Source organism: Leuciscus leuciscus (genome assembly GCF_965113295.1).
Source record: "Leuciscus leuciscus genome assembly, chromosome: 11".
NCBI lineage: Eukaryota > Metazoa > Chordata > Actinopteri > Cypriniformes > Leuciscidae > Leuciscus > Leuciscus leuciscus.
In genome coordinates, this window is record NC_138735.1 from 33,145,788 (window position 1) to 33,170,615 (window position 24,828).

At 44.0% G+C, this 24,828-nt stretch overlaps 1 protein-coding gene across 1 annotated transcript in view; it reads right to left on the bottom strand.

Moving 5' to 3' along the window:
- Positions 1 to 24,828, bottom strand: part of LOC309509811 (uncharacterized protein) — a 91,671-nt gene continuing 66,843 nt past the window's right edge. Inside the window, exon 6 of the mRNA XM_082184762.1 lies at positions 1 to 469. Coding sequence (XP_082040888.1) covers positions 299 to 469 — 171 coding nt within the window. The 3' untranslated portion in view covers positions 1 to 298. The remainder of the gene's footprint in view (positions 470 to 24,828) is intronic.

Consider the following 24,828-nt stretch of genomic DNA (forward strand, 5'->3'; position numbering starts at 1 on the left):
TAATGTTATCAAACTTTATTAGTAGAAGCATTCGTCCATTTTTATCCATTCAACAAGAGTCTTTTAGCAAGAGCTCATAAGAGATGATACATACAGAGAGGAGTATATAAAGAGTGTTTTAGGCATTAAGTAGAAAAGATTACAGAACTCTAGTTTACAAGTACAGTGTTTAAAAAGGCTAAACATCATCATACCAGGTTACCAGCATCATGAGGCAGAAAACTCAAAGAGGACGATGAGTGTGTCAGCGCTCTGTAGATCATTCAGTAATGGCAGGTGTAGCAGAGGATGACACACTTTATTGTGGGTCTATTTCCTCCAGTTTTTCCTTTACACTTTCGTACTCAATTTGCCACTCCTCCTTGGAGAGAGAGGAAGGACTGACCTCCAAAAACTTGTAGGCATCTTTGGTCTGGAGCTTAAAGATGACAGATGCTTTTTGACAGTCTGCACCAAAACAGCCCCAAGCCTGTGGAATTAAAACATTTATAAATCAAGTCACCTTTATTTATAAAGCGCTTTTTTACAATACAGAGTGTATCAAAGCAGCTTCACAGTGATAATATGAAAATAAAACAACAAGTTTGTTTCTAGAAGAAAATTGTGTCATCGTCCACCCTAAGAAAGGCAGATAAATAATATTGTTGAATATTAAATGTCCCCAACTAAGCAAGCCAAAAGCCAAGGCAAAGTCACATTAGACATTTAGATGAAAAAATGAGACTGCCATTTAAACGTAAAATATGGAATTTTTCTCCACTAGGGGTCGCTAACCTATTTACAATAACAAAGGCGTAGTTTGATGACGCAACACATGCTAAAGGCCTATTTATACTTCTGCGTCGAACTGCCGCCGTAGCTACGTCGTAGGCTGTGTGTAGCGCGCGTACCCTACGGCGTACCCTGACGTGCACCTCTCCAAAAATGTAACAACGCGTCAATTCTACGCGGACGCAAAGCGCTGTGATTGGTCTGCCAGAACCCCTCCCTCGGGGTTTCACATGCTCCCTAGGTGCGCGTCAACGCGGACAGCGACGCAGAAGTATAAATTAAAACCAACACGTTGCCTACGGCGTATAGGCTCCGGCGTAGGTCCGACGCAGAAGTATAATGAGGCCTTAAGAATTATGGATGTTGTCGTCAACGTCAAGCCGGCCGTCGGCTGATCTAATAATGTTTATGGATGACTGAATACATCAATGCTTTTATCATGGCTGTGATATGAAGCAGTTCGGGATTGCTAAGAGACAGCTATCAGCTCCAAACGCGACACGAGCTCCCGATTTTCATTCTACCGAACTACACGAGTGCAGAATTACTGCTCACAGGTCAGTTTATTAGACAAATTAAACTTGTGAGGTAACGCAGCGCTGTTTCACCTGGTCTAACATTAACGTTACATTAGCACACTAAACTGCATCTGAATGTGTTGAAATGTATGTGTTAGTTTGTCTGTATGAGACTAGCAGTAAGCTAGATCAACATTCGAATAACATACAGATCATATTCTAACATTTTATCATTGTTGATCTATATAACATTGATTAGTTTTATGTAAATGTGCTCACCTGTTTAATAAAGTACATGTAGGAGCAGTCGAAGTCTCGGACGTGGAGCTCTCGCTTATATACTGTCTATGGGAGCTCTAGGCACCTCGAAAACACCGCGCTGATATTGATTCTCCTTTTAGTTCTGCTTTTTTATCCAAAGTTTGCTTGCCATGGTCCATAATGTTTGAAAACAACAACAACAGCGTGCAGATAGACATTGCGAACTCCACAGTTGTCTGCGTCTGTCGCCTTGGTTAATCAGAGGGCTCTGCTCATAGCTCTGGTTACCATGGCAGTACGAGTGGAAACCATAGGCGGAAACCAGGCAACGCGGATATGACGCCATTGACTGCGACAAAACGGAAATAAAGACACGGTCCGTGTCTTCAAATTAAAATATTAATTTCTCTGGATTTAGAAATTAATTGGAACTGTCGGGATAATGTAAATACACAACTTAAAAAAATATATAACATAGATATATTATTTTTTTTATATTTTTAAAGCAAAAAAAAAATACATATTGTGCCTTTAAGAGGGAACCCTCAAGCCTTCCCTCAGGTACAAATAAAGATAATAATAATAATAATAATAAGAAGAAGAATATCTTCCTGGAAATGTTCTTGTAATCATGTAAACATTAATTTTACCTCTGTGGCTGTTTTGATTGAATCAAGAAATTCATCTTTTAGGTCGGCAAGGTCTTCGATAAGATCTTCTCCAACAAAGGTCTTCTGTTCCAGGGAGACCAACAACACACCAACACTCGCCCAGAAGTTTTTGAGCTCACCCAGAATGTCATGAATTTTTGTCAAGCTTTTCTGAACTTCAGGTAGATAGATGGGGTCGGGTATGGACTCTGCAGAGGGGAAATAAAGGTTTCAACAAGCCACACATTCGCTCCCTGTCTTAAACTAGACTTGAATCTTGGCACAGTCTTAAGCATTACTTGTCATGTAAGTATACTTAAAACATGAAAGAAAACAGACTCACTCCTGTCCTTCATCTGCAGATCCATCGTCTGGAGTTGGATCTGCCACTGCTTCTGTTTCAGAGCAGTCTTATCAGCGATGAGGATATTCAATTCAGCTTCAAGAGCCTTCAAATGTGCATCTTGTTCAGGATCATGGGCAGCATCATAAATGCTTTTAACAATTAGCCCGATGAATGGAACGATTGCAGCGAAGACGCAGAGGCATCTACTTGTTTGAGTTATGGATCTGACAAACTCTTGAATCTCATGGTTTTTACTGTTTATCTTTTTCTCAGTTTCAGCAAGCTCTTCTGTGTTTTTTTTAAATTCAGCTTTCATATCATTCAGGGATTTTTCAGTCAGCTCTAACTCGTTGTCTTTTTCTTTAAACTTTTTATCTGTATCATCTTTTTCCTTGATAACATCACTGGTGGCCGATGTTACATCTTTAATGTGTAAATCATACCTATACAATGTTGAAGAAATGTTGCTGTTAAATTAGCATGTTATACCAATGGGCTTATTGGGCTGTGTAACTAGCTTAAAAGTTTATCTTAAAATTTGTTCATACTTTTGCCTGATTATAGCAGTTGCATGTAGAAGAATAATGTTTTCATGAGGAAAATATTCTTACCTTTCCACTATCTTTTCCACATTAGTGATAATGTCTGTGATCGAGGCTTGTGCTTTTCCTAGGACTTTGACCACCAAAATCGGCTTATTTTTCTCCACAGCTGACACCAACATGGGAAACAGCGACTTAACCAGGTTATCACTGGTCAAAATACACTAGAATTAAGAGACAAGTATCTTAGAATTTAAAAACCGACAGTCACACTGATGGCGACGAAACGTTCAGAACTCTTATTGCTTGTATTTTTCCAGTAAATCTTTCTGAAATGCATTAACTGTTGTCATTATAATTTAAGTTAAAATTTAAGTTGTAAAAATGTGAGAAATGCATTTAAAATTTATAAGCATATAAAACGTACTCGGTTACTAATGTAACCTCGGTTCTCTCTAGAAGAGGGAACGAGTATTGCGTAAGGTTAGCTTACGCATCGGGAAAGTCTTCTTTCTTCGAGATCTGAAGCCAAAAAATTATCCTTAATTTTGTATACATTGTCAACGCAGTTCAGCAGCCGACAGACCTAGGCAGGCTGTATATGCGTGCTCATTGGCTGCTCGGCGGCAACTGCTTAAGCCTATCGGTGAGCGCTCTGAACGCGGCAACCAATGAGGGCGCTTCGCGCCCTCCACACCCTTCTAACCGTCAGAATGGGTGTGGCCAGCGTGTATATATTCAGCGCTCATAGGCTAAAATTCTGGTTTTCGCAGTCTGAAGCGCAAAAGCTTGTGGCGCGACACGGCAGGTTACGCAATACTCGTTCCCTCTTCTAGAGAGAACCGAGGTTACATTAGTAACCGAGTACGTTCTCTTACGAGAGGTCTCTCGTATTGCGTAAGGTTAGCTTACGCATCGGGAACCCTTTGTCAACGCCGTGTGCCCCGAGCATCGAGCCCATGAATCCCAGGGAAACCAGGGAAAACACTCTGCTGGGAAATGTGGCCGGTCGGAGAGATGGGCCAGCGCAGTACAGGCACTTCATGCAGCATATGAAATAGAGCGGCGCGGCCGGTCTATAAACATATAACAGTACAAACAGTAGGGCCGGCAGAGCGAGCCCATACAGTACATAAGCACTCATAAGGGTAGGAGAAAACGACATAGTCGGTCTCACATGAAGGGAAAAATTCCCGCGCGACAGAGAATAATACGGGCGGCCAGCAGCGCGGGCCAGCACCGACAACAGCGCGTAACGGGAAATAGGAAACAGAGCGGATCAGCCGGTCTGAGTCAAACACTTCACCCTGAGTATAGTACCAGAATAGCGCCAGCATATGAACATAGTCTGCACACGAGAAATGGGCAGAGCATACATGTTACTTATGCTGACAGTATTTTTGCCTGTAGGGCAGGAACTTCCAGGTTATAAAACCTCATGAATGTTGATGGGGAGGCCCAGCCCGCCGCCATACAAATACCGTGAATAGAAATTCTGCTGGACCAGGCCCACGACGAGGCCATGCCTCTAGTGGAGTGGGCTCTGATGCCCAGAGGGCACTGCAGGTGTCTGGAGGCATAAGCTGCTGCTATCGCGTCCACTATCCACCTGGACAAGCTCTGCTTCGAGGCGGCAAGAACCTTGGTGCATCCGCCGAAGGAAACAAAGAGCTGCTCTGAACGCCTGAAAGCGGCGGAGCGCGTGATGTAAACTCTCAGCGCCCGGACAGGGCATAGGAGGTTATCACTGTCCCCACTGTCGGATGCTGGCAGAGCCGAGAGGGACATAACTTGAGCCCTAAACGGGGTTCCAATCGCTTTGGGGATGTACCGTGTCTCGGTCTGAGAATGACTTTCGAGTCATTCGGCCCGAACTCAAGACATGCAGGGCTAACAGATAGCGCGTGCAAAACACCCACTCGTTTGACTGAAGACAGAGCTATCAGAAAAATGGTTTTAAGTGACAGATACTTTAGATCCGCGGATTCAAGCGGTTCAAAGGGAAAAGCCTCTAGGGCCGCTAGGACCAAGGACAGATCCCACGAGGGAACCGAGGGGGGCCGCGGGGGATTCATCCATCTAGCTCCTCTGAGGAAGCGGATAATGAGCTCATTCCTTCCCATTGCCCGGCCGCGCGTCGTCTCAGCGAACGCTGAAATAGCGGCCACATATACTTTGAGCGTGGAAGGGGATCTGCCCTTTTCCAACAGCTCTTGTAAGAAGGAGAGCACCCGCGGGACCCCGCATGCGCGCGGATCCAAGTTTTTAGTAGCGCACCATTTAGAAAACACCGACCATTTAGACGCGTAGAGCCGTCTCGTGGAGGGGGCTCTCGACTGTGTGATCGTGTTCACGACCCCTTCTGACAGGTCAACGGGTATCCGTTGATCACCCATGCATGCAGCGACCAGCGGTCTGGATGGGGATGCCAGATCGATCCACCGGCTTGGGAGAGGAGATCCTTTCTCACCGGGATCGGCCATGGGGGTGAGTGCGACAGCCTCACTAGCTCTGGGTACCAAGTTTGGTTTTCCCATCGTGGGGCTATAAGCAGCACTGAGTGGTGCGTTTCTCTGATCCTCGAAATGACCTGTGGCAACAGGGAGATCGGAGGAAAAGCATACAGCGGGAGGCTGGGCCATGTCTGGGACAGCGCGTCCTCGCTCTTCGAATAAAACTTCGGGCATTGAGCATTGTCTTTCGACGCAAAGAGGTCGATTTCCGCTCTGCCAAATAGGCGCCAGAGAAACTGGACTGTCTGGGGGTGCAGAGACCATTCTCCCGGGGGAATGTTGTCCCTGGACAGTCTGAGCGGTAAGCCCACACGAGAAGGCGTTCTGTCAGCCTGCACAGATTCCTGGATCTGACACCGCCCTGTCGGTTCACATAGGATACCACGGAAGTGTTGTCCGAGCGGACTAGCACATGGTGATCCCGTATGAATGGGAGGAAGCGCCTGATCGCGTTCTCGACCGCTATCATCTCCAAACAGTTTATGTGGAGGCATTTTTCCCGGTCTAACCATAGGCCAAAAGCCAGTTTGCCCTCGAACAGAGCGCCCCAGCCTGAGGTGGAAGCGTCCGTCGAGATAACTTTGCGGTGTGAGATAGCTCCCAATGTCACTCCCCGCTGGTACCAGTCGGCCGCTAACCAGGGCTTCAGAGCTGAAACGCAGCTCTGAGTCACTCTGATGCGAATACCCCCGGAAGCCCATGCTCTGTGAGGCACTCGGGCATCCAGCCAGCGTTGTAGCGGGCGCATTCGTAAAAGACCCAGCCGAAGCACTGCTGCGGCTGAGGCCATACAACCCAGTAACCTCTGAAATGTTTTGAGAGGTACGGTGCTGCCCGGCCGGAGGGACGCGGCCAAGCGTCGAATGCAGCGCGCGCGCTGTGTCGACAGGCGGGCCGTGTACTGATATACCTGACCGTCGAAGGCGAATCTCAAGAATGGCCTGTGACGGGGTATTATCTGGATCTGAAAAGCACGCGTCTTTTAGATCGAGAGATATAAACCAGTCCCTCGGGCGAGAATTTGCGAGAATTTGCGCGAGAATTTGTCTGGTTGTGAGCATTTTGAACGGTCTTCTCATAAGAGCCTTGTTCAAACGTCTCAGATCCATAATTGGTCTGAGAGCTCCGTCCTTCTTGGGAACGAGGAAATAACGGCTGTAAAAGCCCAACTCGCTCATGGAAGGGGAAACCGGTTCTATAGCCCTTTTGCACAGAAGTGTAGCTATTTCTGCTCGAAGTAGATGTGCTACTTCCCCATTCACTCTGGTCTCGATACGCGCTTGAAAGCGCGGAGGGCGGCGAGCGAAATGCAGAGTATAGCCCTGTTTTACTGTGCTTAGCACCCGTTCTGATGCGCCTGGAATAGCTTCCCACGCTTTTGCGTGTGCAGCCAGGGGCAGAATGGCCTCCGGGCTCCGATCGCCGCGCATCGCGGGCTCGAGAGCTAGAAAAGGAGGGGCGGGCGCGGCGCGCACGCTCTTGGAAACAGTAATAATGTAAAGGATATGTCGCCGGATAGCGTAGCAGGCACGGATGGCTGAAGGCGGCGAAGACGGCCGGCTTCCTCAGGCGCTGTCCTAAGCTTGCTGGTCGCTGGTTTCAACGGCGGCGGCTCTCAAGATCCAGCGATGCGAAGAGCGTCGCTGAAGACAAGAAAATCAGAATTTTAGCCTATGAGCGCTGAATATATACACGCTGGCCACACCCATTCTGACGGTTAGAAGGGTGTGGAGGGCGCGATGCGCCCTCATTGGTTGCCGCGTTCAGAGCGCTCACCGATAGGCTTAAGCAGTTGCCGCCGAGCAGCCAATGAGCACGCTTATACAGCCTGCCTAGGTCTGTCGGCTGCTGCACTGCGTTGACAATGTATACAAAATTAAGGATAATTTTTTGGCTTCAGATCTCGAAGAAAGAAGACTTTCCCGATGCGTAAGCTAACCTTACGCAATACGAGAGACCTCTCGTAAGAGAACCAAGTACACTTATTTTACCTAAGATTGTTCAGGGCTCACATTATGATATTATGACACATTATTGATTTATTTCCAGTGAGGGGAGAGACTCTCATAACCAGTTTAGCTCAATTTAATCTCTAGCTAAAAGACAGACTATATGACATGCTATTTACTACAGACCCTTCATGTTTGGTATATTGACATACTTTTTTTTCTTTCTAGGAGGCAAGATAATGAAATCAAGAGAAATCTTAAACTGTACTTTCAACATAGTTGCATCAGAGGAGCCAAACAGAAGCTGGGTTTCCACAGCGCGACTCCTGATGGTTCTCTCCAGGTTGGGGAAGTTGACCAGGCACAGGTAAGAGAGATGGTAGAGAAGCGCTGTCTTTTCAACAACAGGGAGAAGCTCTTGTACAAACGCCGGGCTCCACTGGGACACAGCCACTGGTGAAAAACATATTGTATATTTTTAAAGACTGAAAACATCACATTGATGGCTGTATTGTTTTCAAATTTGTTTGATGAAATAAGATAATACTTGCTTTTGCTATCAGCCATCCTTAGTAGGTTTACACAAAAATGTTGTGTACTGAAAGCAGAACAGATTTTTTGGGTTTAAAAACATGTCTCAGAAAATACAATATGTAACTGGAAGGATATCTGACAATTATTATAAAAATGTTATGTGAAACTGACTTACCTTTGTTTTAGTAAGTGATATGGACAATGTATCCGGTTATTTTATACTAAAGCTATAACCATCCTGCCTCCGCCCTCTCAGAGAAGGACTTCCAAAGAAACTGAAATTTAACTTATGTCTTTATTTAAGAGAAAGGACCACAGGTGCTTAGGAAACTATAGGCCTAGTTCTCGCCCTGGAGTGTCGGTCAGAACGCAGGACAGGAGGCAGGAATCAGTCCGAACACTTTACTGAACTTTCTTCGGCAGCACAGACATTAGACTGCAACGATGCCACAATTTTCACATTACAGGGCAGATTTGAATATAGTAGTTGCCTCTTAGCTTATATTGATGGAAATGGTTGGTTTACATTATGTACTTAAATGCATTTGTGTAGCTGCAAATAAACAAAACTGTAAGAAATGTTACATATACTGTATAAAGTAGCATTATTGATGAAGTCTATCAGCTTAACATTATATCTAACACAATACACCAGCTTAACCCCCGGGGGTTGACAATCATGCCGGCGTGATAGGCTCACTTTTTTTCTTATCAGTTCAAACGAGAGTCCAAATAATCTGTTGACTTTGATCTTACAAACCAGTTTCATACATCAATCGATCCTGTTAAATGTGTATTATATTTGTGTATACTCACAATAAAAACAAAGTGTTGTTCTTTTTGCCAAATAAAGAAAAATAACTTGCTTCGTAGTTCTGCCTTCTCTCTGTCAGTGAAGTCCATTCTGAAACGCGTCCGAAAATGAACAATAACTCAGCGAATAGTCAGTCAAACAGACATACAGACACACAGGCATGAAGCTTGAATTCTCTTCTTTTAAATGAAGTATTTTTTATAAAAAACAAATATTCTCAGTTTATGTAATCTGTAAGAAAAGAGCGAGATGTCAGTCGTTCTCATCTCAGTGAATTATTTTTAATGTGACCCCGCCCACGGAGAGCGCGCGCTATTCAAACGCAAATGACTGAGGCAATCGACGCAAACCTGTGAACGCCCCCATATCAGCTCGAGAAAACACATCAAGTTTATTCAGATCATTGTACTTGTTTACACCACCTCGCAGCGCTGTGAGGAATAATAATAATGGAAAATGTACCTCAGAATTGCTGGTATTTCGAGGAACAACGGATGCCGCTGAGCTGAGGAATACTGTAGTAATTTTTTTTTTATTCTCAAGTGAATCGCGTTTCTGTGTGTGAATGAATGAACAGAGATGCGCGCTGTTTACCACAACTCGCAAAAAGACGGTTTAAATTTGAATCGCATTTCTGTGTGAATGAATGATCCGCTTTTAGCAAACTATATTGCTATACTGAGATGAGTAAAAATTGACTAAAATATGTTGAAATAAAATGTATTTGTATAAGCAACGTATTAAACTGACTTATATAAACGAAAGACCTATGTTACAGACATATGAAAGACAACATTTCGTTGATTAGTTTTGGATAGATTATACATTTTTACTGTAAAATATCTGCCACCTCAAATAAGCTTTTGTTTGCCAATTTTTGCCCATATGTTAAGTATAGTATGTTTTGTCAAAAATAATCAAATAATCAATCAAATCCTTAACTTTGAAATATGTATGATAAAATGTATACTTTAGTTTTTACAAAGAAAGATTACACTTGAATTGTTGTTGCAATTGTAATCTTTTTAATAAAAAAATATATATTTACAAGGTAGATGTAAACAAACTATTAAAAGGTAAATAGGACTTCCGGTTTAAGGGCTAATGGAGTAGACGTGTTGTCTCTTGCTCCCGTATCTTTCAGTTTAACCCAACATTTTAAGCCAATTTGATCGTTTATTTAGTTTCAAAACTGAACTAAATATACTACGCACGCTGAAACTTTGTCTAAACATGACTTCTAAGTCGGCTAAGCAGAGCAAAAAAGAAACGAAAACGGACTCTGTAGATGACACTGCTAGCGAGCTTAACATGGCGGCGATGGTCAAGCTCCTTGAACAACATCGCCAGGCCTTATCGACCGAATTCAAAACAACCATCTTGACGCTCGAAGAGAAGATTGATCGCATTCAGACTACACTGTCGGACCACACACATAAAATTGCCTCGCTCGAATCGAGTACCAATGATCTAGACGAACGGGTGCGGGCGCTGGAAACGACTTGCGTCACAATGGCTGAATGTAATGCGAAATTACAAGATAAAGTTGTGGACCTTGAGTCACGCAGCCGCCGAAACAACATTCGGATTGTGGGCTTACCGGAATCACTCGAAGGGCCACGTCCTTCAGTTTTCTTCGCGCAGGTCCTCGCAGACATTCTGGGAGAAGAAATTTTACCCTCTCCGCCGGAGATTGACCGGGCACACAGAGCTCTTGTTAGTAAACCAGCGACCGGGAAGAAACCGAGGCCAGTTATCATCCGGCTCCACCGCTACCGTCAAAAAGAGTTGATCGTCCGAGAGGCTCGAGCCAAAAGAGGCAAACTGGTTTACCAAGGCAACCCGGTCGCCATCTACGAGGATTACGCGCCTGAAGTGGCTACTGAACGCGCTAAATACCGGTCTGTTATGGCAGAACTATATAACCTTGGATATAAACCAACTCTGTTTTTCCCCGCTCGGCTCTCAACTGGACCAAAGACGGAGGTAAGAAGATGTTATCTTCAGTGACGGAGGCCGAGAACTTTGTTGCAGCTGCCCGCTCCTCGGATCATGTGCCATAACTGTCCAACAGTCAACCAGCCGGCGGGGTTAATAGCTGTTCTCAGTTTTCTAGCGGTTAAATTGATGCAAGTTACAGAAACTATTTCCAATGTTTCCACTTTGTGCTGAGAGCGGGGTTATTTTTTGCCTTTTTTATTTATTTATTTTTTGGGGTGTTTTTTCTTCTTTTTTCCCTCCCTTTTCAGTCACACCAGAGAGTCGGAAATTATAGTAGTCTTTCTATCCGCTCAATGCCGTCTATAGTAACTGTTTGGTTGGCTTGACATGATTATTGTATCGATTATCTTGTTAATTCAACGTATTTAGGTATGCATACTTGAATGTACTATACATTGTTATTATTTCTGGCATTGTTTTGTTCGACTGTTTTCACGTTAAACTATATAATTGTACAATTATAGGGCCAACTCTTACATGTACATATGCATGCGGAGACTAGGCATTTATTTATCTAGACATTTATTTATCCTAAGGTTTATTTTTTTCTTCATACTGTTGTATTGCAAAATCACATGGGTTGCCTCATAGCTGGCAACTTCACCTTAAAAACTATTACTATTATTATTTATTTATTTTATTTTGGCACTATATGTGTATATTATGTATAATATTTTTATTTATTTTATGTATACAATTATTTTTACTCAACTTATTTTTATTTATTTTAGTTTGTTGAGGCTCTTCCTTTTTGTACTTTTATGCTATAAAAAGTTATGTTTTAAACTTCAAGTTCAAGTTTTATAGGGCTTACTACTGGAACGGGAATGAGATCCAGAAGGATAGAAGCAGTAGCGGAAGTCGAGACTAAGTGCTCAGGCAAGTGAATTGTTAAAGGTGGGTGGGGGGTGGTTAGCTGTGGGGTGGGGGGGTGTTGGCTATATTGGTCTCCTTTACCTTTACCTTTTTTTTTTCTCTCTCTCTCTTTTTTCCTTTTCTTCTTTTCTCTTTTTTTTCTTTTTTCTCTCCTATATGTGGATCCAGAACGATTTCCAGTCCAATGCGATCCTGTTTCGTTAAACTCACAGTATGGTTAATACCATAATGTTAAGTGATGGAAACCTGCGCTTAGTGTCATGGAACACCAAGGGGATGAACAGTGCCGTCAAAGCTAGTAAGATTTTAGCGAATATTTTAGCGCATTTACGGGATCTCAAGGCAGATATTATGTTTCTACAAGAAACTCACCTACGAACGGTAGATATACTGCGTATTAAGAGATCATGGATGGGTCACCTGTTTCATTCCAAATTTTCTCAGAGAGCTCGCGGGGCTGCTATCATTATCCATAAAAGAGTTATGTTTGAGCACACTGATACTATTATAGATCCAAATGGACGTTTTGTTATGGTCTCGGGCAAACTAAAAAACATACCAGTAATTTTAGCTTCCATTTATGCCCCCAACTGGGACAATGATGAGTTTTTCGTTAAGTTTTTTTCAAGCTTACCCAAAGTAGATGAACATCATATAATTATTGGAGGGGATTTTAACTTGGTTCAAGACGTATCCATGGACAGGTCTTCCTCTAAACAGTCTACTCTAACAAAATCAGCTAACGTGGTGTTAAACAACGCCTCTCAACTGGGACTCTCTTACCCTTGGAGGTTTAAAAACCCTCAAGGCAAGGCTTTTTCATTCTTTTCTCATGTTCACCATACATTTTCTAGAATTGATTTCTTTTTGGTAGATAATAAATTGTTACACTGTATTTCCACGTGCACTTATCACGCATTAGTGGTCTCTGATCATGCCCCAGTATCTATTGACGTAACTTTGCCAACTAACAGACCGTCACCCCCACCCTGGAGATTCAACTCCTCCGGGCTATCAGATAGCGCATTCAAAGATTTCCTTTCCTCGCAGATTAAGTTTTACTTCGAACTCAATCAGACTCCAGATGTTAGCAGTCACACCTTGTGGGAGGCTTTCAAAGCATTCATTCGCGGCCAGGTAATTTCATATTCCTCACAAGTAAGGAAAGCCAAAAAGCTTAGACTATCCGCAATAGCTGATGAACTGTCTAAGTTAGATGTCTCTTATGCCGCTTCCCCTTCACCTGTCCTCTATGCTAAAAGAGTTCAATTACATTCAGAATTCAACCTTCAGTTGACCGATTTAATAGAGAGACAGCTTAGGCAATGTAGACAGCATTTTTTTGAGCATGGAGACAAGGCTGGCAAGCTCTAGGCCTATCAGGCTCGATCAGCTAGCACTTCAAGATGGATTTCTGGTATCAGATCCCCAACAGGTGAATTAGTTACGGAACCAGCTGAAATTAACCTGGTTTTCTCAGACTATTATGCTAGACTGTACACTTCAGAAAGCCCTCCCAATAATACTACAAATTTAGATCTTCTCAACTCTCTTGAATATCCCACAATTGATGAAAACACTGCCAAGAATCTAGGCAACCCAATTACAGAATTAGAGATACAGGTAGCAATTAATTCCATGAAACCGGGAAAATCTCCTGGCCCTGATGGCTTTACAGTTGAGTTCTATAAAGCTTTTGCTCCCCTTTTAGTTCCTACTTTAGCATTGCTTTTCAATGACTCTTTTAAGGTGGGCTGCCTTCCTCCTACTTTATCCGAGGCCTCTATTTCTTTGCTCCTTAAAAAGGATAAAGATCCTATTTCTTGCGGTAGTTATAGACCAATATCACTTCTGAACGTAGATTTTAAAATTTTGGCTAAAGTTTTATCTTCTCGCCTCGAACATGTATTACCATGTTTAATTTTTCATGACCAGACAGGCTTCAGCCCAGGAAGACACTCTTTTTTTAACACTAGAAGGCTTCTCAACATTCTCTTTTCCCGCCCATCTGACTTACCCGAAATTATTGTGTCTCTGGATGCTGAGAAGGCCTTCGACAGGGTGGAATGGGGTTATTTGTTTTTTATTTTGGGAAAGTTTGGGTTTGATTCTAATTTTATTTCCTGGATCCGACTTCTTTACTCCTCCCCAATGGCATCTGTTCATACTAATGGCATACGATCACCCTATTTCTCGCTTCAGCGTGGGACGCGACAGGGATGCCCCCTTTCTCCCTTAATTTTTAATCTAGCCATAGAACCTTTAGCTATCTGGCTCCGTAGCCACAATGGCTTTGAGGGAATTTCTCGTCATGGTTTAGTTCACAAACTCTCTCTTTATGCTGACGACCTTTTATTATATGTCTCAAACCCTGCTGCCTCCCTACCCCCAGTTTTGGATATCCTAGACAAATTTGGTCAACTATCTGGCTACAAGATAAATGTTCAAAAAAGTTAAGTTTTTCTGGTTAACTCTGAAGCTAAAAAACTTCCACGATCACTCTTACCCTTCAAGATTGCGCCTGATGGTTTCAAATACTTGGGGGTCCTTTTTACGAATTCATATAATAATCTTTTTGCAAAAAATTTTCAACCGCTTGTGGACAAATCAAAACTTGATATGTGTAGGTGGGCCTCGCTACCTCTATCCCTTGTAGGTCGAATTAACTTGGTCAAAATGGTTATTCTACACAAATTTATGTACCTCTTTCAACACTTACCTATTTGTATTAGGAAATCTTTCTTTACTGGCTTTGACAGTATTTTGCGGTCATTTCTATGGGGGAATAAGCCTGCTCGCCTTAAGAAATCAATTCTCCAACTTCCTAAAGCTAAAGGAGGCCTTGCACTTCCCAACTTTCAGCAGTATTACTGGGCCTGTAACATCAACAAGCTTCTTTTTTGGAACAAAGATATCTACTCTGGCAGCCCTCCTTGGGTGCATACAGAAACATCATCAATGAAAAGCACTCTCTATTCAGTTGTCTGTTCTCAGCTTCCCTTAGTTGTAAACAAAGTCTCAGATAATCCAGTAGTCACTAGCTCTCTTAACATTACGGTTTGCATAGAGGCTCCACTTATATGCCCATCCTCAATAACTACTTTTCCCCTCCGTCTAGTTCAGACCCTGCATTTTGTCTCTGGTCATCTAATGGCCTTCTCAAGATTAGTGACCTCTATGATGAGGGAGTATTTGTCTCTTTCTCTTCCTTATCTAAAAAGTATAACCTACCCAGTCATCACTTATTCCGGTTCTTTCAAATCCGACACTTTGTTCAGAAGCAGTTCCCCTACTTTCCCAATCGTCCCCCTGAAACAAAAATTGATCACTTTCTTGCTTTAAATGCCAACCACAGGCATTTAATCTCAGTCATTTATAATTTAATAAATTCTATTAATTCTGACACTAATGCCACTCTTAAAGATACCTGGGAGCAAGACCTCGGTGTTACTATTACAGAGGACCTATGGAATAGCATCTTGAACCAGGTACATACCTCTTCCATATGTGCGAGGCATGGCAATTCAATGTAAAATACTATTCCGAGCGCACTTAACCAATGCCAAATTGGCAAAAATCTTTCCAGACAAAAGTGCTGCCTACAACCGTTGTAAACTTTCTCCTGCCGACCATCTACACATGTTTTGGACTTGTCCGCAGCTGGTGTCCTTTTGGTCTAATGTATTTCAGACGCTTAAAAAAGCTATCAACACTAATATTGTCCCTGATCCAATTATAGCCCTATTTGGGGTTTCCCCTATGCCTGATTTAATTTTTTTTAATTTTTTTTTATTAATTTCTTTTTAAATTATTATTATTATTATTATTATTATTATTATTTTCTGAACTATTGGATGGTGGTGGGGGGGGAGAGATCATGTAAGGGGTTAATAATGGACAATATATTACTCTATACTGTTTATGATGTTATATTCTGTACTGTCGTTGAAAACCAATAAAAAAGATTTGGAGTAAAAGGTAAATATAAGCATTTTCTTTAAATAATTTTTATTGTGTTTTATTAGTGACAAATTTGGGGAGAGGATACATATTCCAAAACTGAAAATATGAGAATTAACTGCACGATTACTAGACATGTTTTCCTTGGATAATATACAATTTGAAAGCACAATTTGTGATTTTTTTTTTTAAATAATTAGATGCTTCCAACTGTGAACCAATTTGGTGTACAAAAAAAAAAAAAAAAAAAAAAAAAATTTATATATATATATATATATATATATATATATATAATATGCATATATGCATTTTTTCTTGTGGCTCAGTGACACACCTGAATGAATGGCTCATTATGTCACATGCCTGTCCTGTCTTGTGCTGCACATGGGTGTTTTGTTATTTTGGGCCATGTGCTCTTGTTATTGTCTGATCCCTCCCCCTTGTTATCTGATTATTGTTTGAGTTCATCCACCTGTTCCCTCCTGATTAGTTTCCCTTTATTAGTTCCCTCTTGTTTGCAGTCTGTGTCGGTACATTGTCTTTTGTTTCCTGTTTCCCGAGACCTGCCAGAGTGTTCTGAGTTTGTTTATTGTTTTTGTATTTACTTGGTTCTATTTTTCCCCCTCGTGGGTTTTGTTTTGCATTTTTGTTATTAAATACTTCTTTTTCTCCAGCGTTTGAGTCCTCACATTTTTGTTCTTAGTTTGCCGTGACAGAATGTACCGACCATTATGAGGACTCAGCGGAGAAGAGAGGCGCCACCAGTCTCCTGTCCGCAATGGGAGCGGATTCTCCGTTTTCAGGAGTTGGTCTCCCTCCGTCAGCAGGGGATGGAGGTGAGGGAGTTTGGTCAGAGGTTCCGTCGCGCTGCTGAAGGGCTGAACCTGGGCGAGGAGGCTTGCAGGGATCTGTTTAATTATGCGCTGGATAAACCGATGGACTGGCTGATCTGTAGGGCTTTTGACCATGTCAGCTTTGAGGCGATGGTGGAGGGTTTCATTCGCCATCGGGAGAGGATCGCCAGGGGAGTGGTCTCTGTTCCGGTGATCCAAGTTCCAGTGGACCCAGTTCCGGTGGTTCCGAAATGGAGGAGGAGAAGGAAGAACCCCTCCGTGGCTATTCCGGTGGACCCAGTTCCGGTGGACCCAGTTCCGGTGGACCCGAGTCCGGTGGACCCAGTTCCGGTGGACCCAGTTCCGGTCGACCCGAGTCCGGTGGTCCCAGTTCCGGTGGTCCCAGTTCCGGTGGTCCCAGTTCCGGTGGTCCGGGGACGGAGGAGAAAGAGAAAGGCCTCCTCAATGACCTTTCCGATGGCTCCTAACCCGGAGGCCATCCCGGAGGTGACTGCCATCCCTGACGCGTCGCCCTGGTACCTCGCCCTGCCGGCCCCGCCCAAGCTGCTCGCCCTGCCGGCCCCGCCCAAGCTGCTCGCCCTGCCGGCCCCGCCCAAGCTGCTCGCGCTGCCGTTGGTGCCAGTTCCAGTGCCTGAGCCGGTGGTGCCAGTTCCAGTGCCAGTTCCAGTGCCTGAGCCGGTGGTGCCAGTTCCAGTGCCTGAGCCGGTGGTGCCAGTTCCAGTGCCTGAGCCGGTGGTGCCAGTTCCAGTGCCAGTTCCAGTGCCTGAGCCATTGGTGCCAGTTCCTGAGCCGGTGCTGTCGGTGCCAGTTCCTGAGTCAGTTCCTGAGCCGGTGTCGGTTCCTGTTCATGAGTCGGTGTCGGTTCCTGTTCCTGAGTCGGTGTCGGTTCCTGTGCCATGGCCGCCCGAGGGGTCGTCTCCGCCATGGCCGCCCGAGGGGTCGTCTCCGCCCTGGCCGCCCGAGGGGTCGTCTCCGCCCTGGCCGCCCGAGGGGTCGTCTCCGCCCTGGCCGCCCGAGGGGTCGTCTCCGCCCTGGCCGCCCGAGGGGTCGTCTCCGCCCTGGCTGCCTACACGATCTTCTCCGCCCTGGTCGCCCGAGGGAGAATCTCTGCCGTGGCCACCTGAAGGGTCGTCTCCGCCCTGGCCACCTGAGGGAAAGTCTCCGCCCTGGCCGCCAGATGGACTGACATTGCTGTCCTGGTCTCTCGAACCCTGTGGGCCACTCTGGTGTCACAATCATTTTGTTTCTCCCGTCCCACCCTGGTCTGTCCCTCCCGTCCCGCCCTGGTCTGTCCCTCCCGTCCCGTCCCGCCCTGGTCTGTCCCTCCCGTCCCGCCCTGGTCTGTCCCTCCCGTCCCGCCCTGGTCTGTCCCTCCCGTCCCGTCTGGGTCTTATGGAGCGTCTGGTAGCCGCTCCATAGGGAGGGGGTAATGTCACATGCCTGTCCTGTCTTGTGCTGCACATGGGTGTTTTGTTATTTTGGGCCATGTGCTCTTGTTATTGTCTGATCCCTCCCCCTTGTTATCTGATTATTGTTTGAGTTCATCCACCTGTTCCCTCCTGATTAGTTTCCCTTTATTAGTTCCCTCTTGTTTGCAGTCTGTGTCGGTACATTGTCTTTTGTTTCCTGTTTCCCGAGACCTGCCAGAGTGTTCTGAGTTTGTTTATTGTTTTTGTATTTACTTGGTTCTATTTTTCCCCCTCGTGGGTTTTGTTTTGCATTTTTGTTATTAAATACTACTTTTTCTCCAGCGTTTGAGTCCTCACATTTTTGTTCTTAGTTTGCCGTGACACATTAAGTATGCAGGCCATTGTCTCCTCAGGTGTGAACCACTAAATATGCATGATGGTGTTGGATTGTTGACGCCCACTCGCATATTGCCTTTCCAAACAGACAGTGTTTTGCAAAATTTAAATCAATGTATTGTGTTATGTGAATTAGGCAGGATGATTTTCACATCATTTTGAAGAAAAAACTCTTATTGACACATGTGTTTTGTGGCCTTATTTCAGAAACTTTAGTTTTTAGTTTTTTCAATAACCATGCACAAACATGTATATTCATGTTTCTCACATATTATGGTAGCCCTGTTTGTGCTAAATAGAGTGTAATTACACCTTTGCCATTAATATGTTGATAAGCAACTGAAAAAAGCACAAATATCAGGGCATGTCAGAACATCTCAAGAACCCCAAAAACACCTCAGACCCCAGAGGGTTAACCAGGTGACTAATAACTCATGAGTCACCATTCCTTAATGTAATCTGTACAGAATAATGATATATTTGTGTGAATAATACAAGCGCAACACTTAAATCAGTTACAAACAACATGCTTAAGCATTCTACAATGACATTCGTTCTTTGCTAACTACACGGCATGACTCGTCATTTATCTTGAGTGGATTTATGACCCAAAAACTCGATTATTCCTAGATATTCACATATATAATCGATCTTAAACAAGTATTGCGTCAAATGAAACTCACTTTTCTCACATAAGGACATACACAGTTATTGATTTTCAACACAACCACTGCACCGCGACTTCTGGAACAGTCTTACTGTGGAGAGCACAGCTGTTTAGCACCCATATCACCCTGTAGCCCAAGACTTGTTGGCCACTGAAGCTAAGCAGGGTTGAGCCTGGTTAGTACCTGGATGGGAGACTCCTGTGAAAAACCAGGTTGCTGCTGGAAGAGGTGTTAGTGAGGCCAGCAGGGGGCGCTCACCCTGTGGTCTGTGTGGGTCCTAATGCCCCAAAAGGACACTATACTGTCAAAGAGCACCGTCATTCAGATGAGACGTAAAACCGAGGTCCTGACCCTCTGTGGTCATTAAAAATCCCATGGCACTTCTGGTGAAGAGTAGGGGTTGTAACCCCAGTGTCCTGGCCACATTCCACCCATTGGCCCTTCACAATCATGGCCTCCTAATAATCCCCTTACATTGAATTGGCTCTATCATTCTCTCTCCTCTCTCCACCTGTAGCTTGTGTGTGTGTGTGTGGGTCATATACACCTCAGAGAGCGACGGGTCTGTGTGTGTGTGTGTGGTGAGCGCACTGGCGCCGTTGTACTGTGGCTGCCGTCGCATCATCCAGTGGATGCACACACTGGTGGTGTTGAGGAGAGATCCCCTGATATGATTGTAAAGCGTTTTGGGTGTACAGTTGTACATATGAAAGCGCTATATTAAAGCCTCATTCTATTCTATTCTTCTTCTGTTCTTTATATCATGCGCATTCCTCTGGCAGGCTAATGTGGCTTAATGCATTAGACTGAGGCCTTGTCCACACGGACACGGGTATTTTTATAACCGTGACTTTTTTACGCGGTTCGTCCGTTCGTCCACACGGAAACGCAGTATCAGGTCACTGAAACCGAACATTTTTGAAAACCCCTGCCAGGGTGAGTATTTTCAGAAACGCCGGTTGCAGTGTTGTCGTGTAGACAGTAAAACCGGGGGTTTTGCTTCTGATTCAGGCTTCTGATTGGCCAACGTGGCTTTACGATCGCCGCCTGCTGGTGTGGTATGCTCTTGACAGGGCGTGATAGCGTGTTTTTGTGTTTTCATGTAGGTGGAGATTTCTTTTAAACCGAGCATGTGTGGACGGGTTTTTTTTTTTAAAACGCAGGAGGAAAAAGTCAGGTTATAAAAATACCCGTGTCCGTGTGGACTAGGCCTGATATATATATATAAAAAAGATATTATCAAACTCAGTAAACACCATACTAATAATGTATGCTACAGAAAAGCAGATGAGCACAGAATATGACGAAAGAAAGCACATTTGTGTTCAGTTCAAATAAACCTGCTGCCTGTGTTTTATTAATTATAATGAATTGTGTTTTTTATTTTATTTTATTTTATTTTTTTTATAACTGTTGGTCCATTAAAGGGATGGTTCGGAGTAAAATCAACCTAGGCTCCTTTGCCTTTAAATCATTATTTTTTTCTGAAGTGTTAACAACTCTGTGTTAACTAATAATTGTTGCAAACTGGTACTACCAAAAAAATATTAGTGCATTCCTGGAACTGGGCGTCATTACTCAACATGCTTATGCATCGCTTTCTGACAGGACTTTTACAGGCTTTTCCCAAATAACGAACTCTGCCATTGCCGGTCCCAAGCCCGGATGAAAAAGGAGGAGGGTTGGGCGTGGGGTTAGCAACCCCACCCAGGAAAAAAACCCTAACTGCTACAGAAACGCCAAATAGAAAAACAGAGACTAATTTCCTGGAAACGGGAAGATCTCCGACAATTCGGGGACGCATGACACTAGGTGGTGAAAGCCGAAAGGAAGCCACCGAGCCGATTCTTCTTTCAACCAGAAGAACCCATATCGGCACATGGAATGTCAGAACCATGTACGAGACAGGTAAAACAAAGCAGGTAGCTGCCGAAATGAAGAAAAACTGTATGATCTTACTTGGCATCAGTGAAACCAGATGGACGCAAGCTGGACAAAGGAGACTGATGACAGGAGAGCTATTGCTTTACTCCGGGCATGAGGAGAGTGACACACATCACAATCAAGGAGTGGGCTTTATGCTATCCAGGCAAGCACAGAGGGCACTAATTGGATGGGAGGCACATGGCCCCAGAATCATCACAGCATCATTCAGAACCAAACAGAAGAAGGTCAACCTCAACGTCATCCAGTGTTATGCTCCAACCAATGACTCCTATGAAGAAGACAAGGATGAGTTCTATCACAGACTGCAGAAAGTCGTGGAAATATTCAGAGCCAGAGACATCGTCATTCTTATGGGAGATTTCAACGCCAAGGTTGGACTTAACAACACAGGATATGAACAGGTTATGGGGATACATGGACTAGGGGTGATGAACGATAATGGAGAAAGATTTTGCTCAACAACCTGGTCATCGGAGGTAGCGTCTTTCCTCATAAGCGGATCCACAAAAACACCTGGGTATAACCGGACGGTATGACAGAGAACCAGATTGACCACATCTGCATTAGCAAGAAGTTCAGAAGATCCCTTCAGGATGTTAGATGTAGAAGAGGAGCAGATGTGGGGTCCGACCACCATTTAGTAGTAGCCAGCATGCAGCTGAAATTAAAAAAGAACTGGATGGAAACAACACCATATAGAGTGAAGTATGATGTCAGCCGCCTAAATAGTACCAGCGTTAGAGACGAGTTTGAACTTCAGTTAAAGAATAAGTTTGAGGTGCTACATGAGCTGGACAAGGAAGTGGAAAGGAGCAGTGTACAGGCCAACTGGCAAATTATAAAAGAGACACTGAGAACAGTCTGTCAAGAAGTGGTCGGGACACAAAAACACCATCACAAAGAGTGGATCACAGCCGAGACTTAAGATAGAAGAGAGAAAACAGAAGAAGGTGGCAATAAACAACAGCAGGACTAGGACAGCAAAGGCCAAGGCCCAAGTTGAATACGCAGAAACCCACAAAGCAGTCAAGAAGAATATTAGGAAGGACAAGAAAGATTACATAGATGGACTGGCAGCTATAGCGGAACAGGCAGCATACAGTGGCAATATGAAACAGCTGTACGACACGACAAAGAAACTGTCTGGGAAGTATAGCAAGCCAGAACGACCCGTCAAGGGTAAGGATGGAAAGGCCACCACAGGACTAACGCAGCAGATGGATAGATGGTCTGAACACTCTGAAGAGCTTCTTAACAGACCAGCACCACCAAATCCACCAATCATCAACCCAGCGGACGAAGATCTCCCCATCAATTGCGACAAGCCGACCAGAGAAGAGATCAGGACGGCCATCACCTTGCTGAAGAACTGGAAGGCGGCTGGACCTGATGATATACCAGCAGCGGCCCTGAAAGTAGATCTGAACTTGTCAGTGGAGATGCTGTACCCACTCTTTGAGAAAATCTGGGAGAACGAAGAGATACCGACTGACTGGAAGGAGGGTTATCTAATCAAGCTTCCAAAGAAAGGTGACCTCAGCAATTGTAACAACTACAGAGGTATCACACTCCTGTCAGTGCCAGGCAAGGTCTTCAATCGGGTCCTCCTAGAGCGAATGAATGACGCTGTCGATTCACAACTACGAGATGAGCAAGCTGGTTTTCGGCCGAACAGATCATGCACTGACCAGATCGCAACGCTGCGCATCATAGTGGAGCAGTCTTTGGAGTGGAACTCACCATTGTATATCAACCTTGTCGACTACGAGAAGGCATTTGACAGTGTGGATCGAGAGGTCCTATGGAAGCTCCTCCGGCACTACGGCATCCCATCCAAGTTGGTAAACCTGATAAAGAACTCATACGAAGGCATGACCTGTCGAGTGATCCATGCAGGACAGCTCACCAACAGCTTCCGGGTGAACACTGGAGTCCGACAAGGATGCTTGTTATCCCCGTTCCTTTTCCTCATCGCCATCGACTGGATCATGAAGACTTCTACCAGTGAACGCAGGAATGGGATTCAGTGGACCTTACGGAATCAACTTGATGACCTAGACTTCGCCGACGACCTCGCACTTCTCTCCCACAGCCAGCAGCAGATGCAAGAAAAGACCAGTGTGTTGGTAGCCACATCAGCACAAGTTGGACTCATTATCCACAAAGAGAAGACAAAGATCCTTAAGACCAACTCCGGCAACGTCAACCCAATCACACTGAGCAGAACCTCTGGAGGAAGTGAAGTCATTCACCTACCTGGGCAGCATCATTGCCTGCCAAATCCCAGTGGAAGTAGAAATATGGAAGAGGAGATGGGGTTGGATAGGGCACACCCTCCGCAAACCGCCAACCAACATCACCAGGCAGGCTCTCAGGTGGAATCCTCAAGGCAAGCGAAAGAGAGGCCGCCCAAGAAACACATGGCGACGCGAACTCGACGCAGACATCACTAGGATGGGTTACAACTGGAGCCAACTAGAAAGAATGGCCCAGGACAGAAATCTCTGGAGATCTATCTTTGGCGGCCCATACCGCCAGGGGTGGAGGGCATAAGTAAAGTAAGTAAGTCCCAAATAACAGAAGTGACCTCGACGTCCGGGTTAACGGTAGCATGAGCCATCAGGCAAGTATTATTTAAATAAACTCCTGATTCCTGAAACTACTTGTCTGCGAGTGCAAATTTCAACATTCAACTTCAGATTTTTATTTTACCGGTTTTCACATTAAGTTTAACTTCGTTCAATAGAGTGCCAGATTTCTATAGAGAAAACCCAGCTAAAACACACAATAAACCGGCCTTAATATGTAGCGGAAAAAACACCCAATCTGGCAACACCAGCCGCCAGTGTCTACTGACTCTGTTGTTCGATCTCGTTCATCAAAATGAACAAATCTTTTTTCAAGTCATTTCGTTCATTTAAGGGGCTTTAAATGTTATACTATTAACTGTCAAATTCCCAGAACACATCCACCTATGCAATCTTGATTATATTCTGAATTAAGAAATCATTATAATGCAGTCAAAAATCGTTTACAGGGAACATAAATAATTACTTTACCTTCCGAGTCTTTCGTTCATTTGTCACGTTACAGACGCAATGAATGGATTGTTCAACGACTCATCACTTACCTTACAAATCAAAACAAAAAGCAGCAAGGAGGCGTCGTATGATAATTTAAACGAGTTTTTTTTTTACAGTCTATGGTTTTATGACAAGGTCGGTGAGGATGGGACAAATCTGACACAAACACATTCAGTGTTAAAACTGATAAAATAATTGTCTGTGGTTCTATATGGGCTGTGGCAATCATTTTGAAAAATAATATCTCGCAGCAACATGGAAAAAAAGAACTATGAACTAGTTCATTTTAAAATTTGTGAACTGAACTTTGAACTAGTTCATGCAGAAAGTGAACTTTACCAACACTGCCTATAGTATATCAGATAATAGCCTAGTTTATATACAGATATGAACTGTAAAATAAAGCTACAGGCACCAAATGCCTGAAACATGTCATCTTTTATTTTTTTAAGTTGAACATTTAAAATAATTTATTTTCAGTAAACATGATGAGAGATCATATCACATCTTAGATTTGAATAGAAATAAGTTATTTTATATTACGATGTATTGTAGGCCTAGGCCTAAGCAGTTGTTACAAATTGTATCTTTTATAAAGGAATTGATGGTGTACTTACATGTTCTGTTTCTGGTTCCTTCTTCATCTGGCCTGCAGCTGCTGCCTCAGTCATATATATAGTGTGAGATTCTTCCCTTAAATCACGTGCTTTCAGAACATTCTTAACATGGGTGTTGG